The sequence below is a fragment of the Euphorbia lathyris genome, chromosome 1 (assembly GCF_963576675.1).
Source record: "Euphorbia lathyris chromosome 1, ddEupLath1.1, whole genome shotgun sequence".
Classification (NCBI taxonomy): Eukaryota; Viridiplantae; Streptophyta; class Magnoliopsida; order Malpighiales; family Euphorbiaceae; genus Euphorbia; species Euphorbia lathyris.
In genome coordinates, this window is record NC_088910.1 from 63,168,490 (window position 1) to 63,181,456 (window position 12,967).

At 34.8% G+C, this 12,967-nt stretch overlaps 1 protein-coding gene across 4 annotated transcripts; it reads right to left on the bottom strand.

The window, feature by feature from the left end:
* Positions 1 to 293: 293 nt before the first annotated feature.
* LOC136235399 (LEAF RUST 10 DISEASE-RESISTANCE LOCUS RECEPTOR-LIKE PROTEIN KINASE-like 1.1) lies at positions 294 to 8,810 on the bottom strand. Of its 4 annotated transcripts, none has more exons than XM_066025053.1 (4): positions 7,914 to 8,808; positions 1,803 to 1,841; positions 1,467 to 1,718; positions 294 to 1,348 (listed from the first exon to the last, which is right to left on the bottom strand). In XM_066025053.1, exons 1-4 carry the CDS (start codon positions 8,701 to 8,703, stop codon positions 390 to 392), a joined length of 2,040 nt encoding a protein of 679 aa, XP_065881125.1. In that variant the 5' UTR covers positions 8,704 to 8,808; the 3' UTR covers positions 294 to 389. The 4 variants fall into 4 exon arrangements, with proteins under 4 accessions (XP_065881125.1, XP_065881134.1, XP_065881151.1 ...); XM_066025062.1 differs by lacking the exon at positions 7,914 to 8,808 and adding an exon at positions 4,230 to 7,899; XM_066025079.1 differs by lacking the exon at positions 7,914 to 8,808 and adding an exon at positions 2,078 to 4,175.
* Between the last annotated feature and the right edge of the window lie 4,157 nt (positions 8,811 to 12,967).

A 12,967-nucleotide genomic window follows, 5' to 3' on the forward strand; every position in this document is an offset into this window, starting at 1 on the left:
TGTCGTCAATGTTTGAATTTTCTCTCCAGTAGCAAATAAAAGATACATGTATATCTATTTGTTAATGTTTTTTATTATTATTATTTCAGGTTTTGATTTTATTTTGTTATGTATACTAATTAAATTTAATTTTTTTTATATTGGTTTAGTAAAACATCTTGTCTGTTTTATGTTGTTTTTTTTTTTTTTATTGCGTTTTTTTATTGTTTGTTTTAATTTCTATTGGTTTCTAACACTTCTGTTTGAAAAAAAAAAATATAATCCTTCATTTTGATCTCTTCACTAGTGTTTCAGTTGCACATAACAAGAGTATTGTCTGTATACATCACAAAGTGTTAGGATGATACTTCGAGATTGAGAATATTGACAATGGTACTATACACACTTCCTTAACTGCTGATATGAGGTGTAGTAGAACAACTACTACTCCATTTAGCTGTTACCGTATCCGGTGAAGGCGGCAGTCTGATATTCTTCAAGAGAGACTCCTCAACACAATCTGGTGGTGAAGGCGGTGGTACTGTCACCTCTTCTTCTTTCTCCATGTGTTCCCCTTCCCCTTCCCCACCCTCAATTATCTTCAATTCTTCCAACACCTCATCCATGGCAGGTCTCATTTCCTTATCCTGTTGCAAACATCTAAATGCTAACTCTCCTACTGCAACTGCCTTTCTTCTTACTTCATCATCCGACTTGTACCAAAAACATGGGTCTATCAACTCCTCAAACGCACTCTTCTGAACTTTGTTCACTGCAAAGTTAGCCAGATTAATCTCATCCCTATGCCTACTAAAATCTACAGCTGCCATCGATGATATTAGTTCAATCAACACAACTCCAAAGCTATACACATCACTCTTATCAGTCAGCTGGTAACACTGGTGATACTCTGGATCTACGTACCCTGGAGTACCTTGCGGGGCTGTTGACACATGAGTAACATCATTCGGGAACAACCTTGACAGACCAAAATCAGCAACTTTCACGCAGAAACTGTTGTCAAGAAGAATGTTGTTAGTTTTCACATCCCGATGTATAATATCAGAAGCATGAAGATAAGCTAAAGCTGCAGCTGTTTCTATTGCGATGCTCATTCGAATAGGCCATGTCAGTGGACTAGAATCTGCTCGATCACCATGGAGATGATCAGCTACGGTACCATTTGGAATGTATTCATATACAAGGAGGAGCTCACGACTGCGTCGTGAAGTGCATCCATAAAGGGAAACTAGATTTCTGTGGCGCAGTCGAGTGAGGATTTTTATTTCATTCAGGAACTGCTCAACCCTTTTGCAGTTGTGCTCATACAGCCGCTTCACCGCAACCTCCCGTCCATCTTGGAGCTTACCTGGTTTGCACATTTCAACATAACATTTAATTAATTGCTCAAGTATTTACAGAACTTTGTTTTCAGCAAAGCAACTATTCTAGTTATCATCAGAAACAGTAGAGGTTTATCTCCTTACCGTAGTATACAGTTCCATAACCTCCGTCCCCAAGCTCTTTCTCACTATCAAAATTTCTAGTAGCTTTTTCAAGTTCAGCATAGGAGAAAATGGGAATACCGAAGTAAGCAACGCCCAATTCTATTTCTGATTTTGAAGAGAGACCAGATGAGGAAATTGGTGACTTTAAGTTTGAGGAACCATGCCTTCTTATGTATTGACGCAAGACAACGCAGGACAACAGTATTATGACTGCTACTGCAACGGTTGCACCTGAAAAGGCAGAGTCAATTCAATTTAAGCATATATAGAGATAGTTAAGGAGACATTGCAAGTATAATTTAGCTTTGGACTCACCTAATCCTAATCCTACCTTCATTGCCAATCTGTTATTTCCTGCAACAGAATTTGGATAAAATATTAAGTAATGAAGATCAACACAAGATTGGAATCAATAACATAACACTCAAAACATATATATATATATATATATATATATATATAAAGATTCTAATACAAGTTCATTGTTATAATAGTTCTATCAATGACAAACTTTTCAGGGGAACTCTTGAAAATTCAGAGTCCAAAAAATAGATTGCATAAGAAGGACAACTGGTTTTTCAATTCTGTACCATCTTTTACGTTGGCACAATAAAACTTTGCATTGCTATTCACGTGACAATCTCCTCCTCTATAATGACACCTCCAACAACCAGGAGATATGTCCACATCAAGCGTGAAATTAGCAGTTAGCAATCTAAATATGTCACCGTAGTTTCCATCCGGATTCAGGGGAAGCTGGAGAAGTGAACAGTGAGGTGGAAGACTTGGTAAATTTTGTCCTTTCCGAGAATAATAGAGACTTGAGTCATTACATGCATGCTTTAACAGGGAAACATTACTGAGCTTGTGGGCACAGTTGAACATGGTTATATTGAACTTAAGCTGATAAGAAAGATAAGGAGATCTAGGAAGACTCCAATTTTTTATGGTTTCACATTTACGAGAGTCCAACTGTTCTGATAACACGTCATCCCGAATAAAAATTTCATTTGCCTGAGATATATTTGAAACAATATACCATCTCCCTTTCCTCTCCAATTGTATCTTCTGTGTATCCTTATCACATCCATCCACAACTAACACACCACAGCGTGAAGGAAGTGTGGTGTTGGTGAAGGGAAATTTGAGCTCACCCAATTTCCCACAAGCAAAACCTGAGCATTTGGGATGTGGTCTCCTTTCCTCTTCAGCATATTGAAGTCCAAAGAGACCCAGGAAAAAGAATACCAGAAGAGATACATATGACATCTTAAAATTTCCAAGTGGGAAAACACAAAATATCTATCTACACCAACAAGGATGTATGGTTCATGTTATCTATCTACACCAACAAGGATGTATGGTTCATGTAAAAGCTAAGGTGTTTATGTCCCTTCATTTTTCACTATATATCTAGCTCTACATCCATCACGATAGTTGACTTGGAAAACTGATAAAATGTCTTGAGGAAATAAACAAAGAATATGTAGAAGATGGACTATAGAGTAGTTTGTGGATTAAGAAATTTCTAAGTCCACCTCCCAATTGACCTGCACCACATGTAAAGGCAACTGTTTGACTTTTCAAACCTTCTAATAATTCCAGACATATGAATAGGGAAGATGAATAGGGTTTGGCTTTGTGTATAAGGACATAATAGCGATAGCGCATCAATGTGTATTTTGTCAATAAGGAAAATTTCAGTACATGGTCCCAAACTTTGAAGAAGCTATTGGTGGAATGAAGTAGGGGATAAGATCAAAAGGTGGCCGAAAGAGAAGCAAGTGGAGGTCATTGGACACCAACTTCTTATATTGTCATAATTATTTGTTAGAATTTAGAAACTAGAAAGAATATCATCAGGTAATTTCAAAGTTTCAATGGACAACCATTTTCTTGTGAGTGAAGTCCAGGACGGGGTAAACAAATGGTAGTGATCTTTGTGGCCCACTTTGTGTTTTGGTTTTTGAAGGAATCTTATTAAGCTACTAAATCCTATATGGTTCATACACACACATGTGTATATATGTATATAATATATAAACGTTCACCTTTGCAGCTTTAGTTGCGGTAAGCAAGAACTGTCAGCTGTATACTGTTCACCTGACTTTAGATTCTTACCAAAAAGAAGTTATCTGCGGATATTATTAGAATTTCATGCAGATCCATTCTCTATTGTAAAAGGAAAATAGAATTATAGTTATTCTCTTGAGTTCAGAGTTTTAGGATAGAACAACGTCAGATATTAATATGAATTGGGCTTTTGACTATTAAGGATTTGATTCAGAGTTTAATGACATGGTATCATAGCTTTTAAGGATTTGATTCCTAGCAATCCCCATTTGTTGATTTAGTTTCAACACATGGTAAAATAGGTCTGTGTTTGTTGTACTAGCTTCAAGCCGGTGGGCATTTGTGTGCAGATGTGTCAAATATTAATATGAATTCAGCCAAATAAAAATGAAAGTAGGTTGCGAATTTTTTCCCATGAGCCTTAACAGAATTAATTTGGATTATACCAGATTTACTCATTAATTAGCCAATACGCTATCAGGTGTACTTAAGTTGTACATTGATGAACAAGTCAAACAGCGTGCATAAGCGTAAGTTATCAACCAACTCCTTCAAATGGAGTTCTTCTTGCTAACTTCAGCTAGCAATGGGTGGTAAGCTGACTAGCATGAGCATAATACAGAAAGAAGACACAGGACAAACAAAAATTTGAAAAGAAGCAAAACTTACCATTCTTGCAGTGTTTGGGATGGGTTCCATCGGGGCAGTAACAAACACTATTCTCCTCTTCAAACCCACATAAACCCCCGCTTGATTGGCAGTCAGCACAATTATATTCTAAGCCAATCCACTTTAATGTAAACCCATCACTTAACTTCTTCTTATAGTCGATGTTTGTTATTGTTTGATTAATCTCCCATTGACCCAACTCAACAGGTGCAACAACTACAAATTCGCAAGCTGTTCTATTCCAGTTGAAATGCTCATCCCTAGGTACTAACGCTATATAGATTTTAGTAGTAACACTAGAATTGCATGTGACCCTAGATTCAGTGTAGTTTGTAGAAATTGAATGATCACAGTTGTAAAAGAAGAAAATATCAGCATGATAGGGAATAAAATCAACAGAAGACCGATCGAATGAGTAGTTCTGTTGAGGAGTGGGACAAGTAGTGTTGTTAAACACTTGAAGATCAACCAACCGAAATGACTGTCTTTCATAATTGATGTTCTGAATGATGTAATCAGCAGCTGAGGTCTTATAGATAGGCCTATGATCTGAACAATGAACTCGAAATCCTGGATGGCCACAATAATCTGTTTTGTTGCCATAGACATAGAAAGGATAACTTATATTTGGACCACTACCACAGTTTTTAGGCTTGCAGGATTCATATTTTGATTCAGCAGCTGATAGAGTTGACTCCACTAAAATGGTAGCAATGGAAAAATTGAATCCTAATAGCAGTAGTACTTTGAAATTTAGAAAGATGGGATAAAAGGTAGGCATGAGGCGGAGGAAATCAGTAATCAGCCTAGCTAGATCACCCTCAGCAATCTAATTCTGCCTAAACCGTTCTTATTCCAGACTGAATGTTCTACCTAACTTATTCAGGACTTGCTGTAGAACAAGAGATTATTTTAATATGCAAATAACTTTCAAAAGAAAACTATCAAGCCATCCTCATCCATTGGATCACACTCGGTCTTTTATAGCTAGAACTTGACTCTTCTTTATATCACAAAACATGGTTCGTAACCCCAACTAATTTAAAAATATTCATCGTTTTTTGAAAAGGCCGCATACATCATTTGCCTTGAATTTGGTCCATAGAAAGATGGATGGGCTCTATAAATTTTAAGGATGGCTTTCTTTAACTTGTTTAAGATTACAATTTACTTCTAAACTTACTTAAAATGCTCCTGGTATAACTACATGATCTATTAACTTCCTGAACTAGTTTAAAGTCATATCAAAATCTCTTCTTATTTCTCTAGGTGGATTTAGGAGGCTAATAAGAAATTTTAAACAATGTTAGTTTAGAAATACTTAAAATTTAAGAGGCCAATCAATTTTTCTTAAAAAGGTTCTAATGTATTAATAATTGCAGAAGATTTCCAAGTCAAAGTCAATAGTTATACATCAACTGCTAATTAAAAAAAAAATCCAATGAAATTATCAAACAAAAAAATCCAATTAAAATAACTGGATCACCAAGCATATATTTTATTTTTCAAGTTTCCTACAATATAGACTGGAAGATCTTATCAATTTAAATGAATAATCTCCTATTATTAAATTGGCACATCTTTGTCTAAAAGAAGTGCATAATACAAGATCATTAATTAGGAAATATATGCAAACAGTGCAAGTTTCTTTCTTATATAATTAGCTGTTATTAGCATTTTTACTGATTTATTTTTCTGTTTGGTCCATAGTATTGTATTCTCGCCATTAGTCTAGCCTTAAAGTCCAAGGAATATATTTGACTGTGCCGACTTCACACGCTTATACCAAGAAAAAGCCATCACCAATTACTCCACCTATACACTCCCATTTTGTCAATTGTAGATACTAGCTAACACGATTTTTATTCATTAAGTTTGAAATACTTGAGAAGAAAATTTATAAATAATGAAACTCCAAACTCCAATTATATATATATATATATTGAGAGTAGCAAAATCCTAGATTTTATACACTCTAATTGTTAAAAAGGCACGCAAAAGCGATAATATAATAGAAGGGGAAATTGTTGAAATTTAAGTAATTTTACTTTTGTTATACAAAAAAAAAAAAAAAAAAAAAGTAATTTTACTTTCTTTTCTTTAACTAAAATGTTTCTGAATGTTAAGTTCAACCCAAAATCCAAACCTAAAAATTGCTAACAAGACTTTAATTTTAAAAGAGGGGCCGGAAAACTGCAAAAGACCGCGTTTCGTTTTTTCTTTTCTTTATAATAATAATAATAATTTGAAAACTCATGAAGAAGAATCCCACATACTTTCGCCAAAAAAATAAAAAAAATAAAAAAAAAAAAATCCCACATACTTTGCACAACGTTATTCATCTCCAGCAACTATTGGTGCCCAGAACAATTGTATTTTCATATTTATATGACAATCAAATAAATCAGAAAATATATAATTTTGAAGTATAAATACTTTAAAAGATTTTGTTTATTGAAAATTGTTGATATAATTTTGAGGCAAATACATTTTTAAGGTACTCCATGCATTCCCTTATATAATTTATTTTAGCAAATTGGTTTTTTCCTTAAATATAAATCCTAATTTTCCAAAAACTATTAGTTTAGTTTTTCAGTCCAATCATTAAATTTTTTGTCTTATTTCATGTGTTTTTGAACATTCTAAGGCTTATTCCCCAACCATAACATGAAAGATAAAAAAAAATTTGTTAACCAATTTAAATTCATTAGTTTGACTCTATATTAATTGTATAACTTAAAATGACTTATATAAAAGAATTGAGGGAATTTGATCAATCTGTATTGTTGTAAGAGGCTGAATATGTCAATTTAAACAAGTATAAGTGATCAATAAATCATTATAAGCAAATTCATAGACTATGATATTATTAAAGTTCACGGGTCAATTAATTTTTTTTTATCAAGTTACCATGATGTATTCACCTGATATAGGTCAACATATAGCTGAAAGGTTTAAATGGATTGGGTCACTAAACTGTGAATTCAATAAAAATTAAAAAATATTTTAATTTATTATTTAAAATACTATAACTAAATAGTATGTTAAAGTAAAAATAATAAATTAAATTGTCCAAAAAAAATATTATTATGTGCGACATAGAAAATCCATGCATTAATTGAGTTAAAAAAAATAACAAGTTCAAATTGGAAGTATATGATTCCATAAAGATGTTAATAATATTTTGATTTTTTTTTTTTTTTTTTTTTGAAAGGAATAATATTTTGATATTGAGTTGCCAAAAGCCACCATGTATTTTAATGAAAGAAAGTAGGAGGAGGGCCCTAGTGGCCCTTGCTCATAAAAGGGTTCACTGCCTACCACGAAACTCAATTAGACATTGCAGATGCAGACCACTTTACAGGATCCATAAATATAGATTTTTATACTTTGAATCTTTTGTAGTAAATAATTTAGTACTTGGGTTAAGATGGAAGAAATTACAGTATTATGAATCATATCACAGCCACCCTCTTTCTGCCTAAAAATTCAAGATTGGCTGTCTTTATTTTAATGTCTTCCATCTTAACCAAAGTACTAAATTATTTATTCCTATGACTTCCATGAGGTTCACGTTACAATCGTATGTCCACAAAAGCATATTATAAGATTTAATCAAACACAATAGATAAGAACAGTAAGAATTGAAATAGAAGCTATGAAATTGAAATAAAGGAATCTTACCAGGAACGCAATGCCAAGCATGAGGCCTATCTGGGCAAAAACACCTAAAATGGACCATGTCGAAATCAAATCCGCATTTGCCTCCGCTACGTTGGCATATGGTGCAATTGCTTGCTACCCAGTTCAACAGAAAACCCCGTTCTAGCATCCATTGGATCTGACTGGCACTGCTCTCTCCTCCTCGTTCAACATCCACATCCACATCCACTGCTGCCACTATCGCATTTTCACAAACAGTTGATGCGCTACCCAACAGAGGATCATCCTTGAACATCGAAAGAGTTGAATTACTTGCGCTATCAGTTGAGCAATTGACCTTGTATTTCATAAGGTCACTATTACTACCTCCTAAAAGTGAGGAGTTGCAATGATACAGAAAAACGAGTTCTGTTTGGTTGGAGTATAATTTGAACTTGTCATTAAGTAAAAAGGATGTGTTCTGGAATGGAGGAATGCAGGTGTTCCTTGTATTGAACACCGCAGTATTTGAGACACGAAAAGTTTGGGTTTCATAGGAGATTTGGTGAATGATGTAATTGGAACCCTGTAAATTGATAACTGAATGGCCATTCAGGCAAGAGACGTTAAATCCAGGATATCCACAGAAGTTTTGTTGCTGACCTTGGATGTAGAACGGAAAGTTTATGTTTAGGCCATCACCACAAGTTTTAGGGTTGCAGGCTAAGAAATGAGTATCTATGCAAATGGCTTGTTTTGGTAGAAGAAAGGAAATGATTAGGAAGAGGTTTATGAAGGGATAAAAGACAAGTAGAAACAAATTCTGGTTCATTTGGGAGAGAAGAGAGAGAGAGATGGAAGAGGATAAATTAATTTTATATAATAATTAATAAGAGGATATAGATAGAAGAGGGAAGGAAGGAAGATAGTGATTGACTTTTGTATCGCAAGTTGTAATGTAAGGGATTGTATCCGCCTCATATCTTGGACTGTTGAATTTATTGCTTGCAATCACTCAATTGCCTTTGGGTACTTCAAATGATATTTGTACAAACGACCAAATTCCTCTTTACCTTTTTTTTTTCAGAAATTACTTACCATTTCATTAGATTAAAAAAAAAAAAAAAATACGACAAGTAAATGTAAGGCATAAAATCTCACACGATTACAGATAAATACAATATTTACGAAGGGATAAAAATGACTACAAAAAGCAAAAGAAACTCATAAAATGCATAAAAAACATAAAACAATAACATATTTTTTTGTAAATCCAAATCTGTAGAAAGACATCTACAATCCAAATTTCATCTTTCAGACCATTCCGAACATTCCGATCTGAGTCCTTTTTTGTTGCAACCACGTAGATTTATTAATATACGGACAAGATAAACCATTTCTGTTCTTGTTAAATAAAAAAAAAACATAAATGAGAGAATAAGAGAGAGCAGATACAATCAGACGGATAAAGAGTTTCGATGAAATATATGACTAAAGACTAAAAAAACAATAAAAAAAATACAGAAATCTAACCCAGTGTGAGGAGTAAAAAGGAAGATCATTCGTCCTCCTCAAAGTAGATCAACAAAATAGAAAGATTGATAAAAATAAGAAACAAAGGAGGAAGATGAAGATTTTGCAGTTTTTTCTTCAGCAACTCCTATAGAGAACTGTTTTCCCGCTAAACAGTGATATTGATAATTTTACCCTTATTTCTTTAGATTTTTATTCAACAAATATGAAATTTTAGTTGCTAAAGTTTTCTTTTGGTTTAGAAAAACAAAAAAGAGTTACCTAGTAAATTTTAGGCAAATTAGAAATAAAATAAAATATTTTGTGGTTACATCAATTTTGAAATACATGCATTTGATTTTTTTTACAATATAGTATGACCACGATATTTTCCATCGAGATCCAAGAATTTATTAAGATACATCTTTAAAATGGAAAAAACATTTTGGGAAATTTTCATGATTTTACCTTTCTTGGTGTGTTTTTTTCCTCCCACTGATTTGCCTTTTATGGTGCACTTCCCATGGTTTACCTTTCTTGATGCACTTGGAAACTAGGAGCAAACCTTTTTTGGAGATTTTGCCTAGAGAATTAGAGGCAATTTTTTTTTTTTTAAGAATTAGAGGCAATTTATATATAGAGTAATATTTTTTTCTACGAGCCTATTAGTAAGTAAGAAATTCAAAAGGTCTTAGAACGTGTCAAGTCAACACAGAAATCATGGATAACCATAAGCAGTTACACAAGACGTGAGACACGATTTGATGGTAGAGAACGTGGCTACTGGAAGAAATGTGAAAGTTATCATTAACATTTATAAAAGGGAGAATATCACGATGAAAAATGACCTACATACTCATATCCAAAGACAACCATGTCAAACAACTCTAGTAAAATTTATTTATACGATATTCTCAAGAACACATCTTGGTGGACAGAAGAAGTACGACAAGCAGTAAAGAGTAAGAGAGAATCCTATAAACTATTGGGGAAATGTAGGAGTGACGAGAACTACGAAAAATACAAAGAGGCTAAAAGGGAAGTAAAGAAGGTCATACGAGATGCTAGAGCAAAGGTGAATCGGGATCTGTATACAAGATTGGATACGAAAGAAGGGGAAAGAGACATATATAGAATTGCTCGGATGAGAGATAGGAAGACGCGAGATCTCGGAAAAGTTAAATGTGTGAAGGATGTGGACCAGAAAGTCCTAGTTGGAGATAAGGATATCAAGGAACGATGGAGGTCCTATTTTGATGACTTATTTAATGGAGATCGCCAACAAGATGTTGGAGATATAAGTATCCATCACGATATGATAAATCATGAATGCCTGCGGAGAATTCAAAAGGGTGAAGTCAAAATGGCATTAAGTAAGATGAAGTTGAAGAAAGCAGTAGGACCTGATGGCATCCCTATTGAGATTTGGAGATGTTTGGGAGAAAGAGGAATCGAATGGTTGACGACGTTCTTCAACAAAATTTGGAGAAACAATAAGATGCCATCAGAATGGAGGAAAAGTACCTTAATCCCTTTGTATAAGAACAAAGGCGATGTCCAAGATTGTGCCAACTATCGGGGAATCAAATTAATGAGTCACACTATGAAACTTTGGGAGCGAGTGATTGAACAAAGGCTAAGGAGGACGGTGAAGATCTCGGAAAACCAGTTTGGCTTTATGCCGGGAAGATCAACTATGGAAGCCATCCATCTAATGAGACAATTAATGGAGCACTATCGAAATAAGAAGAAAGACTTGCATATGGTTTTCATTGACTTGGAGAAAGCATATGATAAGGTACCAAGGGAAGTACTTTGGTGGGCCTTGATAAGGAAAGGCATTTCGCGGAAATATATTGACATCATAAAGGACATGTATGAGGGAGTATGCACGAGTGTACGTACTAGTGTTGGAAAAACTGAAGAGTTTCCTATTACGATTGGAGTGCATCAAGGTTCCGCACTAAGCCCATTTCTTTTTGCCATCGTTATGGATGAACTAACAAGTTCACTTCAAGATGGTATACCATGGTGCATGCTGTTTGCAGATGATATTGTGTTGGTTGATGAGACGAAAGAAGGAGTGGAGATGAAGTTGGAACTATGGAGGCAAACTCTAGAATCTAGAGGCTTTAAGTTGAGTCGAAGTAAGACAGAATATTTGGAGTGTAAGTTTAGCGGCCGTAGGAGTAGGGAGGCAGGGACAATCACCCTAGATGGGAGAGTTGTTCAGGCCTCGGATTGCTTCCGGTATTTAGGATCTATTATCCAAACGGATGGAGAAGTAGATGGAGATGTTGCCCATAGGATTAAAGCTGGTTGGTCGAAGTGGAAGAGTGCTACGGGTTTCCTTTGTGATCCCGGCATGCCTAATAGATTGAAGGGAAAATTCTACCGGAAGGCAATTAGACCAGCATTGTTATATGGTACGGAGTGTTGGGCAGTGAAACACTGCCACATCCATAAGATGTCGGTGGCGGAGATGCGTATGTTGAGATGGATGTGTGGTCACACGAGAAAGGACCGGGTGCGTAATGAAATAATTAGGACAAAAGTAGGGGTTACATCTATTGAGAATAAAATGAGAGAAAACCGACTAAGGTGGTTTGGCCATGTGAGACGTAGAGCGCTTGATGCGCCGGTTAGGAGAACCGAAGAGTGGCAAAGGGATGTAGTGGTGAGGGGTAGGGGAAGACCTAAGCAAACTTGGAGGAGGGTGATCGAGAGTGATATGAGTTTATTGGGAATTGAGGAAAATATGGTAGTGGATAGGACGGAGTGGAGGGAGCGAATCTGTGTCGCTGACACGACTTGATTTTCACGGTTTTATATGATGGTTCATGTTAGCCGACTCCGAATCATTTCGGGACTAAGGCTTTGTTGTTGTTGTTGATATTCTCAAGAACATATGTACTTTACAAAAAGATCCAAACAAAAATATGTACCCTTGGTAGGACTTCATCACAATGCCACCAAAAAAGAATGATGCGGACTCTTTTAAGTATTTTGACCACTATTGAACTATTCACTACAGTCAAACTTGAGTGGTTTTGAAAAAAAATAGAAAATATAAAGAAAATAACAACTTAAATACTAGTTAAACTTTGCTATTAATTGAAAGAGTAATTAAGCTATATTGGGTAAAGTAAATTGGAAGTAAGTTATCTTTCTTACATGCATATGAAGCGGAAAAATAACTTGAATTACTCTTCATCACCTATAACTGAAGAAGTGGAAAGAAGTAAAGAAAGTTGATTATCATTATTATCTCAAACATTTCTATATTTGAATGAAGAAAAAAAAGTAGTGAAATTAAAAACAAAGTGTGGTGAAATCAAATGGAAGAGCAAATTGAATTATCTACCAGAAACATTTGCAAACTGAAGAACAAGAACAAAGTTGCCTAAATTTAAATTACAAATGCTAACTTGATTGAAAATCACCACAACAGATCTATTTTCCATCTATAAAAGGATAAGGCTTGAGGAAACTTGCTCAAATTGAATTATCTGCTCAAGCTCGGCTCGCTATAAAATTAACGAGCTCGAGCCCAAGCCGAGCTTTGACTTGCTCAAACTTGGCTC